At 31.4% G+C, this 16,955-nt stretch overlaps 1 protein-coding gene across 2 annotated transcripts; it reads right to left on the reverse strand.

Annotated features, from left to right (window-relative positions):
* Positions 1 to 5,333: 5,333 nt before the first annotated feature.
* On the reverse strand, positions 5,334 to 16,683 carry LOC149481573 (retinoblastoma-like protein 1). 2 transcript variants are annotated; one of them, XM_089704604.1, is made up of 19 exons: positions 16,414 to 16,683; positions 16,122 to 16,258; positions 15,634 to 15,834; positions 15,081 to 15,271; positions 14,808 to 14,968; positions 14,181 to 14,316; positions 12,987 to 13,066; positions 12,572 to 12,738; positions 11,795 to 12,005; positions 11,166 to 11,375; positions 10,646 to 10,769; positions 10,056 to 10,169; positions 9,453 to 9,586; positions 8,986 to 9,165; positions 8,601 to 8,724; positions 8,184 to 8,281; positions 7,663 to 7,824; positions 7,012 to 7,162; positions 5,334 to 6,577 (listed from the first exon to the last, which is right to left on the reverse strand). In XM_089704604.1, the coding sequence occupies exons 1-18, from the start codon at positions 16,549 to 16,551 to the stop codon at positions 7,013 to 7,015; spliced, it is 2,718 nt and encodes a 905-aa protein (XP_089560730.1). In that variant the 5' UTR covers positions 16,552 to 16,683; the 3' UTR covers positions 5,334 to 6,577; position 7,012. The 2 variants fall into 2 exon arrangements, with proteins under 2 accessions (XP_089560730.1, XP_089560729.1); XM_089704603.1 differs by having other exon boundaries at positions 11,166 to 11,387.
* Positions 16,684 to 16,955: the final 272 nt, after the last annotated feature.

Here is a 16,955-nt window from a genome sequence, read left to right on the forward strand (position 1 = left end):
CTGAAAAAAATACAATTTTGAAAGTATTTGACCAGATCTGCCATTCATATATTTTATTTATTAGGGTCTTAAAAACTTATTTTCGAAACGGCAGACATTTTCATTGCGTACAGACTTCAGCAGACAACAAAACTTTACAGACTTCAGCAGTCAACAAGACTTAGCTTCTACATGGTCAGATGTATATATGTATTACGTTCCCTGACCTTACATCAATGATTTACTTTATTAATGTTTTTATGGTCATTTACATTTAATTTTGAAAACTATGGAATAAAATTTATAAATTTGATGATACAAAACTAAATATACATTTGTAAAGAATCTCAAATATAAAGTTGTGTTGCAAATAACAAATCATCATTTAAATATTTAGTTTATTTCTTTATTTAAGAAACAATTAACAATTACAAAACAACATAAAAAAACACGCATGCATTTATTGAAATGTTCATTCATCATCACTATCGTATGGCGTTGTGTGACTCGTCTTCATAATCCATTGAATCGGATTCTGTAAAAGTAAAACGTAAATTATATAATAAAAGAAATGAGTCATTATAAACTTACCTAGTAAGGCAATGCCTTTGATGTCGCACGATGCCGCCGCGCCGCCAGTGTAGGTACTTCTGCTGCTACATGAAAATATGCTAGGGTTGCAACAAATGGGAAATAAAACAATTGTGATTATTACTATTATGATGTAATCATTTATTCATATTATGTACATTCAAAACAATTGCTATTATTAAATCTGATGTAATTATTTTTTCATAAATATATAATTATTATTAATTACATAATATATTGCACTGTGAAATATTTACGTATCACTTTATTTTTGATGTTCTTAATTGTCTTTTATAAAATTTAAGTGACGCATTCGCATTGGGATCAACAATCCGATAAGAAAAGAATGGAGACAACATATACATAGCTTTGATTTCAATTCTACAGATACAAAATATACAATCTATCTAAAATGATACAACGGATGTTTCCTGCGTTTTCTCGTCAAAATACCGAAACAACGTAATTATTGTATAGTAGTTGGGCGTGAAAGTAAAAAAACAAATGAAAAGTGTTTTCCATATGATTATTTATTAAATTTACGCGATTAAGAATAATTTCAACGATACAATTTAGTAACCGAGAATTCAGAGGATTAAAGAAAATACCTGCCTGATCATTTTATCAAACTCTAAAAGAATTATGGTTATTTCGCATCACTCGGTTTATTAGTTTGGTAATAATTATTAAAGGTAGTTACAACCCTAGCCATTGAGTCGAACGGTAGGCAACACAATATCGACTTTGTGCGGGTACATAATACATATGGTACATTTCTTCTTGCTGTGAAGCGTAATTATTATTATTAAGATTTTTTAGGCTATTTTGAATCAGCTGTTCTAATTTAATTCTAGAAATTTATTAAAACGTGATTTTTTTAAAAGTATATTATGAGTTTATAAATACCTCAACCAATAGTTATTGTGTCCTATCCTCATTTCTTTATATCTTGGTAGTTAACTAAAGTGTTAAATTTACATAACCTCAACAACAACATTTACACTGCCACTGCACTAAAACTAAACTTCTCTAGCTATAAGAACCATCCTCGTACTTCAAGGGATATAATAAAAAAAGAATTATCGAAATCGGTTCAGCCGTTCTCGAGTTATGCGCTTACCAACACATTTTGCGATTCATTTTTATATTAGACTAGCGGTCCGCCCCGGCTTCGCCCGTGGTACATGTTTACGTTTTCTCTACATAAGAACCATCCTCGTACTTCAAGGAATATAATAAAAAAAGAATTATCGAAATCGGTTCAGCCGTTCTCGAGTTATGCGCTTACCAACACTGCACATTTTGCGATTCATTTATATATATATACTAGCGGTCCGCCCCGGCTTCGCCCGTGGTACATAATATTTACGTTTTCTCTACATAAAAACCATCCTCGTACTTCAAGGAATATAATAAAAAAAGAATGATCGAAATCGGTTCAGCCGTTCTCGAGTTATGCGCTTACCAACACATTTTGCGATTCATTTTTATATATATATAAGATAAGATTATGTGAAAATAACCAGGAAGGTGAAAAACATATTTACGAAAACATAGTAACATAATATGGCTGTCGCTACAATAATTATATTTCAATTTTATCTTTTTATACCTAGTAGAACTGGCCGACGAATAAAAAAAATCGTATTAGAATAAATACAATAAATTACGGAACAAAAAAAGGATTGTAACTGAATTAGGTATGTTTGTTTCTGGGCGCACCGTTTTCGACGACGCGACGCGCGACGTAAGCGTATAGGTATAGGTACCTACTTTGCTAAAACAAACTAATAAAATTGTGTGTCTGTCTGAAAATTCGGAAAAGCATATTTTGCAAGTTTGTAATTACTTTGATAGTTTACCGATTTATAATAATTGTAATTGTAATTGTATATAATATATAATTTGCAATGTGGTGAAATTTCATAAAAATCACGGGCCAATTTTTTGTTTTGAATCCCACCGAAAATATAATTGCGTTATTAGAATAATTAATTACTATACCTACCCACGATCAATTATTACAATATAGTCTCAAATGCATACTAGAGAAATATTGCAATTTGATTCAATTAAAATGCATAGCATACAAAAATAAATTCACAACACAAGAAATTCCGCGCGCAAATCATAGCGCGTGTCAATGAAATCAAGAATGTTTTATATCAAGCCGACGCGGACGACGACGCGACGCCGAACAAAAGTACCTACGACGGACGACCACGCTTCGAGTTGCCAAACAACATGAGTAATAAATTAATTAATTATTATTATATTTGTTGGTGTAAACTATTTTATTGATCAATAATTTTGGAATTTAAAATTGTCAACATTGATTACAATAAAACGCAGTTTTATTTTATTACACTATTGTTTTTTTTATCAAAACATGTATTTGAAGTACCATATAATATTATGCTGATCCAAGCATTTTCACTCAAAACTAATATCACTAATGATTTGTAAAAGTAAATTATTTCAATATACATTTCATAACCAACATGTAAGAATAATTATTATTATTCCTACCTACAACAACAAACCTAAAACACTATTTACTATGGGAAAATAACCAGGAAGGTGAAAAACATATTATTATTTACGATTTCGACGCACTCGACTTTTAGTAAAATATAGTAGGTAAACATAATATTATGGTTTTGATTTTTGCTACTAGTATAAGAAAACTGCGTGTTCAAACTACTTGTTTGTCTGTCTGAAAATTCGGAAGTACTTTGGTAGTTTACCGATTTATAATAATATTGTATATATCGTTGTTTAAAAAATATTCAAACACAATAAAATATGATATACTGATTTATCACTGGTTTCAGTGATGAACTGATGAGTCAATTATAGCCACTATACTTTCGTCATACGTGTGTATGATTGATGTGATTTGCAACGTGGTGATATTTCAGAAAAATCACGGGTCAAATTGTCCCACCGAAAATATAACTGCGTTATAAGAATAACTATACCTACGATAAATTATACATAATACAATATAGTCTCAAATGCATACTAGTGAAATATTTTATTTGAATCAATAAAATAAAAAAAAAATAAAAAATAATAATAATACAAAAATAAATTCACAACACAAGAAAATCCGCGCGCAAATCATAGCGCGTGACAATGAAATCAAGAACTTTCGAGCCGACGCGGACGACGAAGGAGCCTAACAAAAGTACCTACAATCATAGGCGGCTCGTGACAAAATTGTATGGCCGTGTTCACTTGAAATAAAACAACGAAAATAGGTACCTACAATAGCGTTAGCAGTACAAAAAAAATGAGCACCACATTATAAATGTCTATTTATACACTAAAAATTATAGAGTATTTCAAAACGAATTCAATTATTATTTAGCAATAATTAGAAAATCCCCGAATTTGCATTCGTGATCGTATTCATAGTGTTTGTCTACACTAATATTATAAAGAGGAAAACTTTGTTTGTTTGTTTGATTGTAATGAATAGGCTCATAAACTACTGGACATTTTACCAATGTTTGCAAGTTTGTGATTACTTTGATAGTTTACCGATTTATAATAATTGTATACTTATATCATTGTTTAAAAATATTCAAACACAATATGATATAGGTACTGATTTATCACTGGTTTCAGTGATGAACTGATGAGTCAATGTTAGCCACAATACTAATCACTTTCGTCATACATGTGTATGAACTATGATTGATGTGATTTGCAATGTGGTGAAATTTCATAAAAATCACGGGCCAATTTTTTGTTTTGAATCTCACCGAAAATACATATATTACTAATTGCGTTATTAGAATAATTAATTACTATACCCACGATCAATTATTACAATTTACAATATAGTCTCAAATGCATACTAGAGAAACATTGCAATTTGAATCAATTAAAATGCATAGCATACAAAAATAAATTCACAACACAAGAAATTCCGCGCGCAAATCATAGCGCGTGTCAATGAAATCAAGAATGTAATTTTATATCAAGCCGACGAGCGACGACGCCGAACTAAAGTACCTACAGTACCATTTACCTTCAGTGTACAATACAGTTTACAGACCTACGACGGACGAACAATAATGAGTAATAAATAAAAAAAAACATAGTTTCTAAGGTCATTAGTTTTATTTTATTTTATTGTTATTTTCTTTGAACGATTGGAAATGAAATTACTCAATTTTTACACATAACTTTGATTTATTAGAATTATGCTCATTATGCATAAGTTAACGAACGCGAATGCACGACATCTAGCGCGTCAATGTCTAAACATCGCCTTTCGTTTAGACATTGACGCGCTAGATCTGTAATAAGTATATAGTCTATGCGCTAGATGTCGTGCTTTATGTCGTGTTTCGCTTGGCAAAAGTCACGCACACTACTGTAGAAGTGTCAAATTTTTCCGGTATTTTACTGTTGTTTTTCTAAGTAAATATTGTAAATTATTGATTAAAAAGGTCGAACGCGCACACATTTCATTATAGAGAAGTGATAAAATGATTAGTTTTAAAGAAATAGTGTCTGTGTTAAGTGTTTAGAGGTAATCAAAAATGTATGGAGGGACGGTCGGAACATCAACCTTAAACTACACTTTTGTTTATTTACAAACATGTCTTCAATTTGATATGTAGTGTTTAATGTTACTTTGATATTATGAAAATATAATAAGATATTAATTCATATGCATTTTTTCTTTTCTTTTCTTCCTTTTTCCCAAATGGTGGACAATAAATAAAACAACATATAATGTGAATATCTTTAATACTCTAAGAAGTAAAATCTACATACAATATGATATTTTCTATGTCCGAAATATACAATCATATAATTTTGATTGGAAGAAAAAGGAATTGATTTAAAACTTCTCTGATCATCAACTTATGCGCTACGAAAATAAAAATATAATTATAAGAAGCAAATAAAATAGCTTTGACTGAACAATACATAATTCTCAGTCGACGAAATAAAAAGGAACTTATTCATAGGTAGATCGTACCTAAAGTAAACTGTTTATATGCTTTGACTAAATCTAAATGATATATATGCTATATCGTCCGCTTATTATATAAAATAAGTGATTTGTGATCAATGAAAACATGTATTATCTACAATAATGAGGTACGACGGGTATAAAAACAAATTCGCACTGGCCATAACTATTTTGAAATAGATAAAAATAAAAAATATCATGTAAAAAATCTGACGATTTGATTTTACACCCTTCAATAATATAAACATAACATAAAACGCGACTCCTACTAAAATAATGAATAATGCAACTTAAATTACTTTACAGATGAGCAATTTTCGATAATATGGCATATTCAATACTATTCACACTCAAGATAAATAAATGAGATCAATATACTTCATTTGTGTCAGTGCAATCTCTGTATATCCAATAAAGAACACCGTCACTTGTTATTATTTCTAATTTAAATTTAAAAGCTCTGTATTGGAATTTTTATGACTAGTAATTATTCTTTTTCCATGTTTTATATTATGCTTTTAATTCGTAGATATAGGAATAATGGGCTTCATTTCTTTATTTTCCGTATGTATAAAAGCGTTGTGAAGGAACAAAAAAATCATATTGAATCTTGCAAAATTCTGTAGTTACTATGTAGAAATTTTGTATAAAATGTTTAGATATGCTTCTGCTCATCTTTCTTTTATTTCAGTATACAACATATAAGTGCTTCTGCACTTCTCTTTGATAGTTAGGGCCATTAAATTTAACCTTATTATATACAAATTTTACAATAGTGACAGTGTTCAAAAAAATAAAAACAAAATACATAATTCGACCAGAGATTGGTACTTGTGACAAAATAATAATTTTGATATAATATCTTGATTTGATATTCCATGTTTTAGTCAAGTTAAAATAAATAATTGTGCAAAAGAAACGCCTAGAGAGCTAAAGCTTAATTTTGATACTTAAATAATTTTGAGTTGTAACTTCATTTCTTTTTTTGATTCAGCACTTTGTTGGTTCAATCTGAAACAATAATTTGACCATTTATATATTTTTAATGGTATTTGAATCGAATAATAGGCTAAAAGGGCTGCCGGTATAAGACAAATATCGATCAAGTCATTCATAGAGACGTCAACCATAATGTTAAAATTAGTCACCAGATTCTACTAGCGGCCAAAAAAATTAAACATTTACTATAAAAATAAATCACTGGCCACCAGGAAAAAAAAATTATAGCCTTGAACAAAAAAAAAAAACACTGGTCGCTAACAAAATCACACAGCTCACAGCACCTGCCTATCGATCTATCCCCTGTACTTTTTGTGCCACTCCCGCAGCACCACAGCGATAGAAGAAAAAACACCACCGTTCAGCAAAAAAAAAAAAAAAAAAACTAGCGGCCAACAAAATAAAAATCACTGGCCGCTAACTTAAAAAGAAAAAAGTTATTGTACCTCACAGCGCCTGCCGATCGCTCACTAGCCCCTGCAGTTTGCGCGCGACCCCCGCAGCGCCACAGCGCGCCCGCTTCACGAGCTCGCCGCCTTCCCCGCCACGCTTACCGCCCACCTCGCACGATACTAGCGTGTTGATCGCGTGCAGGTCCTGCAACCATATCATGGTTATATGGGAAAAACTAAACAATATGGCAATATTATGATGAGCTAATTTAATGTTTTTGTGGACATACGGAGCAATGTCCGACTAAGCTTCTTAAATAAAGAAAAAAGACGGGTTGCACTCCGGGAGTGCCGGCAGAAGTGAAAACTTGATTATTAACGTTGAGCATGTTTGAATTTTGGAATGGTATCTGTCTTACGCTTTTTCGATCAGGTCACGTGTCCTGACGCGAGTTTAAGATTTTATACCCATTACAGTAACAGTGCTCAACGCCGCTAAAGAAGTTTTCACTTCAAAAATTAATAGTATGATACGTAGATACTACATTAGGGCGCGCGAATATGCTCACCTTAAAGTAAGCTAAAAGATATGTAAAAACTAACATTTATTAAGACAATCTACTTACTCAATACTTCAATAGCGGGGATAAGCTATCAACCAAGTAATTCCTATATTATATTATCTAGTAAAGTAAAATATTCTACCTTAGCAGGGCTCCGGCTAAACCGATAAGTAAGGTGATGATGGTGCGGTGGTGAAGCAGTGAGTGGCTTCACATACAGCTGGTGGGTGCATGACACCCGCTGCCCGCCCGGGGAGTAAGATGCGTCACCGCGACCAGCCGGCAGTGGGGATAGACTGCACTCCTTCGATAAAAAAAATTAAAAATATTATTGAATTGTCTCATTGATATACATACAATGCAACTAGACCCATAATCGTGATCATAAATTATCTGAAGCAAAACTAACTAGGCGTTTTGTAGGCAGGTTTCTTATGAGTGATACAATAAACTTTGAACATTACTACTAGGAAATAAGGTGTTAATTTCAATGGTCTATACAACGTCGCTCGGATATTTTTGACAATGCATAAATATAAATTACTAGCGGTCCGCCCCGGCTTCGCCCGTGGTACATGTTTATGTTTTCTTTCCTTGAATATTATAAAAAAAAATTATCGAAATCGGTCAACCCGAAAAAAAATTATAATATATATAACTTACATCTCTATGTCGTCCAGTGAATCTAAGCGCAAAGTTTTGCATACACTGTACATACACTCTGTTGTAGAAATTAATTAAATCTCCTCTCTCTGGCGATCCTGAAAGTACAATATAAAACTTGATGACTAAAGATGATAAATTTATTTTAATACCTACATCAAACTTTATCTAGTAATAAAAAATAAAAAAAGAGCGTGTGTGCCAAGCACTTGTATCGGAAGTGAAACTTCTTTGGCAAGATTCAAAGATATTACAATTTACTTGACGGTGTTGCCATGACGCGACATTGAAATTTTACTCTCAATGCGCCTAAAGAAGTTTCACTTTAATAAATCTGTGTAAAAAAATTTCTCAAACATCATAACTGTATAAAATTAATTATTATTTACTTAAAATGTACACAATGAACAAACATACCTTCTTCGCCCTGATTGATAAGAACCGATCTATACACATGATTGTCCGCTAGCGGCCTCTGTCTGTAACATCGCATTATATCCGCGAATGTTCGCTCTACTTGATTACTTGCACTATTTGATACCTGCAATTATTTTAAAATAATATTTATTTATGATACTTTATTGTACACTAGCGGTCCGCCCCGGCTACATGTTTACGTTTTTTCTCTGCATAAGAACCATCCTCGTACTTCAAGAAATATTATACAAAAAAAGAATTAACGAAATCTGTTCAGCGATTCTCGAGGTATGCACTTACCAACACATTTTGCAACTCATTTTTATTATAGGGTTTAGAAGCTTGCGAAGCCACGGAAAACAAGTTAAAAAACTAAAATACTCACTTTACATATAACATATACAGCGCACATCAATATCTGATCCAAATGCCTGTCCTTCATAAGTTGCGTTTGATGCATGATAGAATATTCTAGACACGTCCATATTTTTCTCTTTAACTCGTCGTCGGTCAGACGAAGCCGCGTGCACAAGTCGTTCATTCGTACTACGGCTAGACTATAAAACTGGAAAAAATAAATTAATATTAATAATTTTGCGTAAATTTGGAAAGAATTTTTTGTTTATGAATAAGTATGTGAAATAATTGAGTTCAAAATGGTTTAATTACATATTTATTTAAGTAGTTATTTTTAGGTAGAATTCGATATATATTATGAATCCTCAATCATGATATCAATTTACGATAATTTAAGGCAATTTATTTGTTTTGCACAATTAAACTTGAGAAACCATTAAAAATGACTCACTCTTAAAAAAATATATATTATATGTATAAATAAAACTAACATACCTTTCTAAAGAATAAAATTAACGAGTTATTAGCTTTTTTGGGCGTGGTATTGGGTGTGGTGTCACCATTTGTGTTAGACGCTGCACTTGTCGTCGCTTGGGGAGTACTTTGCTCTGATTTTATATTTGTTTGTACTGAAATAATAGGAGAATACATTTTTTTGCGATGTGAAAAATATATTGTAATTCTAGTAGAAGTTTAATTTATACTAATATTATAAAGATGTAGTTTGTATGTTTGCTTGACCGCGCTAATCTCAGGAATGGGTCAGGCTTTAAAAATTATTTCACTGTATTTTCTGATGTTTGATTTTACGCGAGTATTATACATTTAGAAATTAAAGACTTTTTAACGGATTTTCGCTGACCACGCTCGCTGTAAAGTGTTCGAAACGTCGGGAAAATAATAGAATGAATAAATCGCGTTTAAAATCCGTTAAAAAGTCTTTAATTTCTAAATTATTTCACTGTTAGATAGTCCATTTATCGAATAAGGCTATATTATAAGGCTATATATCAACACACTATGACCAATAGGAGTGGAGCAATACGGGTAAAATTGCGGGGTACAGTTAGTAAATAATAAAAAATAGAGTACACTTACCTAACAGTGATTGTCCAGGCTTAACAGTATCCTTAAAAAGTTGTTTTTTAGCTTGATCCGCTATGGGCGCTAAATAACGATCTATTACCGACGAAACTGGGGACTGTAGACCACCTAAAAAGAATATTGTTAATAATTTAGAAATTAATTTATAATGTCATAAAACTATTTAATTTATTATTAGTATAAAACATATGAAAACATAAACCTTATTTGTTAATAATATATTTCACAGATTCCTTGTGAATATGAAGATAATTTATTAAAATTATTCTCATATTATGATAAAAAAAAATTTTCAAAATTCTGTATTTTTTTTGTTAGTGGAACAATTATTATTTCCTCTATGGGAGGGTTATTCATACATACTATACAAATAAACTTAAGATATTTTAGGGCTGATTTTCAATCCTTGGATAAAACTTATTCGTCGAATAATGTATAAAACTACCATTTTAAAAACATATTCTAATTGTCTGTATTTGACAGTTTACGTGACATTTTAATATTATTGGGTAATACTTTATTGGACAGATAAGTTTTAACCGAACATTGAAAAATCGGCCCTTAGATAATAAAAATATACTTACTTTTCCTATGTGGAGACTCGTGCACATAAACTTTGGTAGAAGCGGGGACGGGGGCTTTGGCTAGCTGCTCCCACAGGGGACTGTCTGACGTCCACACTAAGGATTCCAATACTTGTTCCTCCACCTGTGAAGAATGAAATTAATGAATCATGTAAATTAAAAGGAAAGAATGAAATAATAAATTGAATTTTTATATGATTTTTAAGAAAATAGCACTAGAAAACATCAACAAATCTACTATATTAACTAAAGTTAGGGCTGATTTTTCAATCCTTGGTTAAAACTTATTCATTGAATAACGTATAAAACTACCATTTTATAAACATATTCTAGCGTATTCTAATTGCCCGTATTTGACAGTTTACGTGACATTTTAAAATTATCTTGTAATACTTTATTGGACGGATAAGTTTTATCCAAGCATTGAAAATCGGCCCTTATTCTAATATTTTTATACTATAAAATAATGATGTTAAAATAGTGATAGAAATCATTTAAAATTTCATGATTTTATACTTACTGCATTCAAATGTTTAATAACATCTCTGCTCAGTTTTTCGACAACCGCCTTCACAACCAGCTCAATAATCTTATAAAAGTGAAAAGCGCTGAGCCCATATATTTGCAGCACTCGTGGGAATCTCAATGAATGTACTCCATATGAATGTAGGACTACTTCTGTACAGCAAGCATATACTGTCAGCTGGTATGTCTCTTGCGATAGAAGCATCTGGAATATATTCTGTGAACATTATTAGTGTGTTGACCCTACATTTTAAATCGCAATTTGTTATTTGGTATAATTGTTACAATTGTATGGATAAACATACATGCTAATGCTTTTTTTTTTAAACAATTCTAGTGATTTTTTTAATAAACTACCTATTATTTTAATACATAGATTGATATCAATTGCCTGGATAAATTATATAATACATGTTAATTCCTTAATTACGATTCTAGTGAAATTTAAAATAAACTGTCTTATAGTTTAATTCATAACAAAAATTAATTAATATTCAAATATGTATCTTGTTTCGTTAAATTGCAACATTCGAATTTCAGAATTAAAACATTCTATCATTTTGAAAAATATTGCTTTCTAGGAATTTTCAAATTTTTTTTTGGGACCAAATAATCAGCACCAACCTGCAAAGACACCTGTGGTTTTTTCCTATGTTCCTCCCTAATTATATGCTCAAAGACCTTATAGTAGAGACATGTGACCATGTTACATCTGTAGGCTATAGTTTCCGCGCTACAGTTGCACTCCTTCAGGCTGTTCGAGAATTGTTCCATCCATGTATTGCATGGCTCTATTACTTTTTTTGTTATCGTTTCGTCGCTGACGCCGTATTCACTAGAAAATATAAATTTATTTCGAAATATTGTACTATTGCAGTAACCGTGATAAAGGAGGCTGTGTTTTTGTAGTATGAATAAAAAATTGATATATTAGAACAAAACGAAACAAAGTATTGTAAGTAATTTTTTAATTTTTTACGACACACTCCAGGACAAGATTGAAATGTACAAACACATGATTGAAACACATAACTATGAATATGTATCTAATCTCTTATGAAAAACTAAATAAACTGTACATAAAATCTGCAGTTTTGATCTGACATGTTGCTACCCATACTAATATTATAAATGCGAAAGTAACTCTGTCTGTCTGTCTGTTACTCAATCACGCCTAAACTACTAAACAATCTGCATGAAATTTGGTATAGAGATATTTTAATACCCGAGAAAGGACATAGACTACTTTTTATCCCGGGGTATAGGACAGGTTTTATCCCGGAAATCCCACGGGAACGGGAACTATGCGGGTTTTTCTTTGACTGCGCGGGCGAAGCTGCGGGTGGAAAGCTAGTAGTTAATAATTTGGAGCGACATAAGTTGTACTCATTATATACTTACGCAAAAAGCCTCATAAGCGACGTAGAAGGTTGCGGTTTCGACTGTCTCAAGAATGTAGCGAGTCGAGCCAAGCTATTAGTGGCCTCTGATACTGGAGTTAATTCTTCCGCCCTTCGGCCGAGGTATCTACGCCCTGTTAACGGTGTGTCTGGACATGCTTTACCACTCTGAAAGTATAATAACAAATATAACATAATATTTCTCATGTAAATGTGTTTTTGAACAAAATTAACAGAATAAAAAAATTAAGCATGAGTTTGTCTATGATAATCTGTAAACGTAATATTTAGCAAAAAAATACCCAGTGTCAGGCAATGGCAAGTGTTAGCAAAAAATATCAAAACATATGTATTGGATTAAAGTAAAGTATGTTGATTATTATTTCTAGACTGAGAAAAACAAAACAAATACTTACAGGTCCAAAGTTAGCGATAACTTGCGATATTTCATCTCCAGAAACCTTTTTAGTGCCAATTTGTTCATGGGCATGTTCACCTGTAAATAAATATTATCACTACATAGTATAAAACAAAGTCGCTTTCCCTGTCCCTATGTCCCTATGTTCCTATGTCCCTTTGTACGCTTAAATCTTTGAAACTACGCAACGGATTTTGATGCGGTTTTTTTTAATAGATAGAGTGATTCAAGAGGAAGGTTTATATGTATAATAACATCCATTAAATAGTGGAGAAGTACTGTTATTTTTGAGGTTTCTAATGTGATGTCGTAAAAAATTACATTTTTTCCGCTTACATTGCAAACGCAGGCTGAACCCTACGAGTTTTATCAAAATAATGTACTAAGTATTATACACATTGAAAAGGTCTACAGAAAAGTCCGCGATGGTATATGTCTATCTCTTATGGATAACCCACAATAATTTTTTTTTTGTCATTTACTTTTTACGACAAATAATGGCTAATTTTCGATGCGATTTTAACCAATACAGCATTAATCCTTAACCAATTAAATACCTTGAATACATTGTTCATTTAATATAGATCTATATGGCCCTTTACACCGTATGATTTAAGTGAATATTTTCGAAGATATTACAGATTTAAAAATTGCGGGACGTAGCGTTTGCGGCCGCGGCGGTACCGGCCGGCCGGGCCGCTATGTTTTTATATACAACGTTCACAGTTTTTCCGTAGTGTTTTTAGTATCAGCATTGCACCCGTGCGAAGCCGGGGCGGGTCGCTAGTTTTTATATAATCTCTTGGTTATATTCTATACATAACAAGTCAATAATTAATTATTGTAATGCATAATTCATTCTAATTAAACAAATCTCTATATAAACATTACTTTTTATATTCTTAATAAAATGTGAGAAAATTTCATTCAAACAATAAAATCTCGACATTTTGAAGTCACCTGACAATGTCACGCAATTTTTATTATATTAAATGTTTTTTTTAATGATCTATTGCTATCTTTTACATTTTTAGCCTTGTTTTTAGCCAATGAAAACTACAGTCCAATTAATAAAAATAAATTCAAAGTTCAAAACAGAAATGTGATTTGAGAAAAATTATTTATTTATTACATGGCATTATTGAATAATTAGTTTAAATATTAATATATACAAATAATCAATATTAACTACCTAAGAATATCCTTTCATCAAACTCGCCCACACTAAGAACATAAGTCTCATACAGGTTGTTTAGTGATTTTTGATTTACATCAAAATTTCCCACATCTAGGAGGCCTTGAAGTTGTTCACTATTACCCTTAAGAATCTGAAAAGATAAAATAAATATCTATAGAATTTTCTACAATGATTAAACATAATAATTATTAATTAGTAAGAAATAGTATGGTATAGAAACTAGTATTAAAATGTGTTGAAATGAAACGCAAAACATTATTTTTTTGAATCAATGAATAAGTTCCTTATTTATAGATGCATTTTTGATGTAGATCCAACAAAAGATAATGTTTATGTCAGCCATATCTTTATCTCAATACCTATAACATAAGTATGTTAAAATAGGTATTGCAAATATATACTAATATTATAAAGCTGAAGAGTTTGTTTGTTTGAACGCACTAATCTCAGGAACTACTGGTTCGATTTGAAAAATTCTTTCAGTGATAGATAGCCCATTTATCAAGGAATGGTATAGGCTATATATTATCACGCTCAGACCAACAGGAGCTGAGCAAAGCGGCTGAAACCGCGGGGAACAGCTGGTGATAGATGGATAAAAATAAAATAAAAAATACTTACGCCTTTCTCAAAGAAGGATTTAATAACTTTATTCCAACTGTAGTCTTTCATAGTGCTAGCTTGAACGGCTAAACCATCTTTTATTTCACAAAGCACTGATATTATGCAAGGTGGCTTTTTCGGTAATTCGAAGTCATCTTGCAACCAGTCTTTGGGAAGACCTGAAAAGTAAAAAGATTTATGTTTAATCTAAAATACAAGGTCTTTTTTAATATTGAACATAGAGGTACATTCATGTTCTAATATTTTAATAGTAATTAACAAGGTACATACCTTTAAAACTGGGATTTAGTAGGTCAGTGCGTCTTGACATGAATGCATTAGCAAACATGAAGTCTAAACATGATAGAAGTAAATGATACATATCCACAAGATCATCAGCTGAGTTGTGGAATTCCCCTTTAACGCACACATATAAACACCATGTTAAATTAAATACAGCGTTTGTTGAGCACCTTTGAAGCCTGCAATTATTAATAAATAAATAAATATTTCAGGACAATTTTCACACACGGCACAATCTGATCCCATACTAAGCTTTCGCTTGTGTTATGGAAACCAGATGGCTGATAAACATACATATATCATTTTTAAATAAATACTTATATAGATAATTAACACCCAGACACAGAGCAAACATCTATGTTCATCACACAAATATTTGCCCCGGGTGGGAATCGAACCCACTACCTCTAGCTTGGAAGGCAGGGCCACTACCAACCAAGCAACCGGTCAGTCAATTGGCACATAACATTTCATGTATCTTTTAGTAGTAACATTTTAGAAATAAGTATTTTTACAGAATTAAAATGTATGCTTTACTTACTTTTGTTTTTTACTGCTCTTAGTTTTAACTGGTTCATTGGTCAAGCCAGTGAATATTTCTTGAAATAGAGGTTGGAATTTTCTAAATAAAATAGTAGATACTGCGAATTTGCGCTCTAATCTACTGATTCTATCTTTAAAATCAGATGGCATTAATGTCATTTCCATCCAGTTTTTGATTTTTGTGAAGAACTGGATCAGACTGAAAAAAAAGTGTATTTATTTTACATGCATATAATGCATTAGCTCACAATGTTATCTGTTTAGTGACTTGTATCAAGATACTGCAATTGTATGATGCATTTAGAGATAAAAGAAAATGACATCATTTCACAAAATTTTCCAGATACTTTTTCTTTGGTATTACTTTTTGATTTCAATAAGAAAAGATAACTTAAAATACCATATTTAGAATAAATGTTAATTACATTAATTACTTACTTAATGTATATATTAACATTTTTTATGGATAAATAATTGTTTTATTACCTGATATTACAAAGTCTGAGTAATCTTGTCAAGCTTACACAGTTTCCCTTCACTGCTTTTCCTGATTCTACAGTGGGAGTGATCGATGTACGACATGCCACATATAAGGCACATGCCATCCAATGTAAAGCTTCGCCCTAAAAATATTCTCAAACATTGAAGCATAGGAAATAACATGAATATATTTCGTCCATAAATGCATCTTTTTTTAAACTCGTATCCAAATAAACACGACTTCAAAAGCCAGTGGGTATAAGGACTTGAATTAAATAAATAAGATTAAATAACTTACGTCCAATGTAAAATTTCGCCTTATTTCTGCAAATGATTCCTTTGATTTTTCAGTAGCAACTGGATCTACGTTTAATTTTGAACATAGATCATCCATAGCAGCAATCCAATTTTCATCACTTTCTTCTGGTTTAGCCATTTTTATTTAAAAAATTGCTAATAATTTAATATTAATTCTACAATGAAAAATACAATCAATACGGGCTCTAAAACTTATCCCGATTTTGGCGAATTTTGACAGCTGCTTGGCGGGAAGAATACACACCTCCCACACATGCGCGCCTAATACAATGACAGCAGCATAATGTTTAGAAATATGAAAATTTTGTATCAAACAAATATTTACGATTTTATGTTCGAGATATGTTTTATATAAATAATTATTCATAAAATTATTCATTCATTGTTATTTTTTACATATATCATCAAATCTAGTAGACGAATCTCTTTACATTGATATATGCATACCAGTGCAAACTTAGCACCCCATCAATGGAATTTTGGGTCGAAAATGACCTTGATCGTTAGGTCCCCGTTAGGTCC

Source organism: Colias philodice, chromosome 16 (genome assembly GCF_061535455.1).
Source record: "Colias philodice isolate Cphi_HAF_F1 chromosome 16, ilColPhil1 Martin Lab GWU primary, whole genome shotgun sequence".
Classification (NCBI taxonomy): Eukaryota; Metazoa; Arthropoda; class Insecta; order Lepidoptera; family Pieridae; genus Colias; species Colias philodice.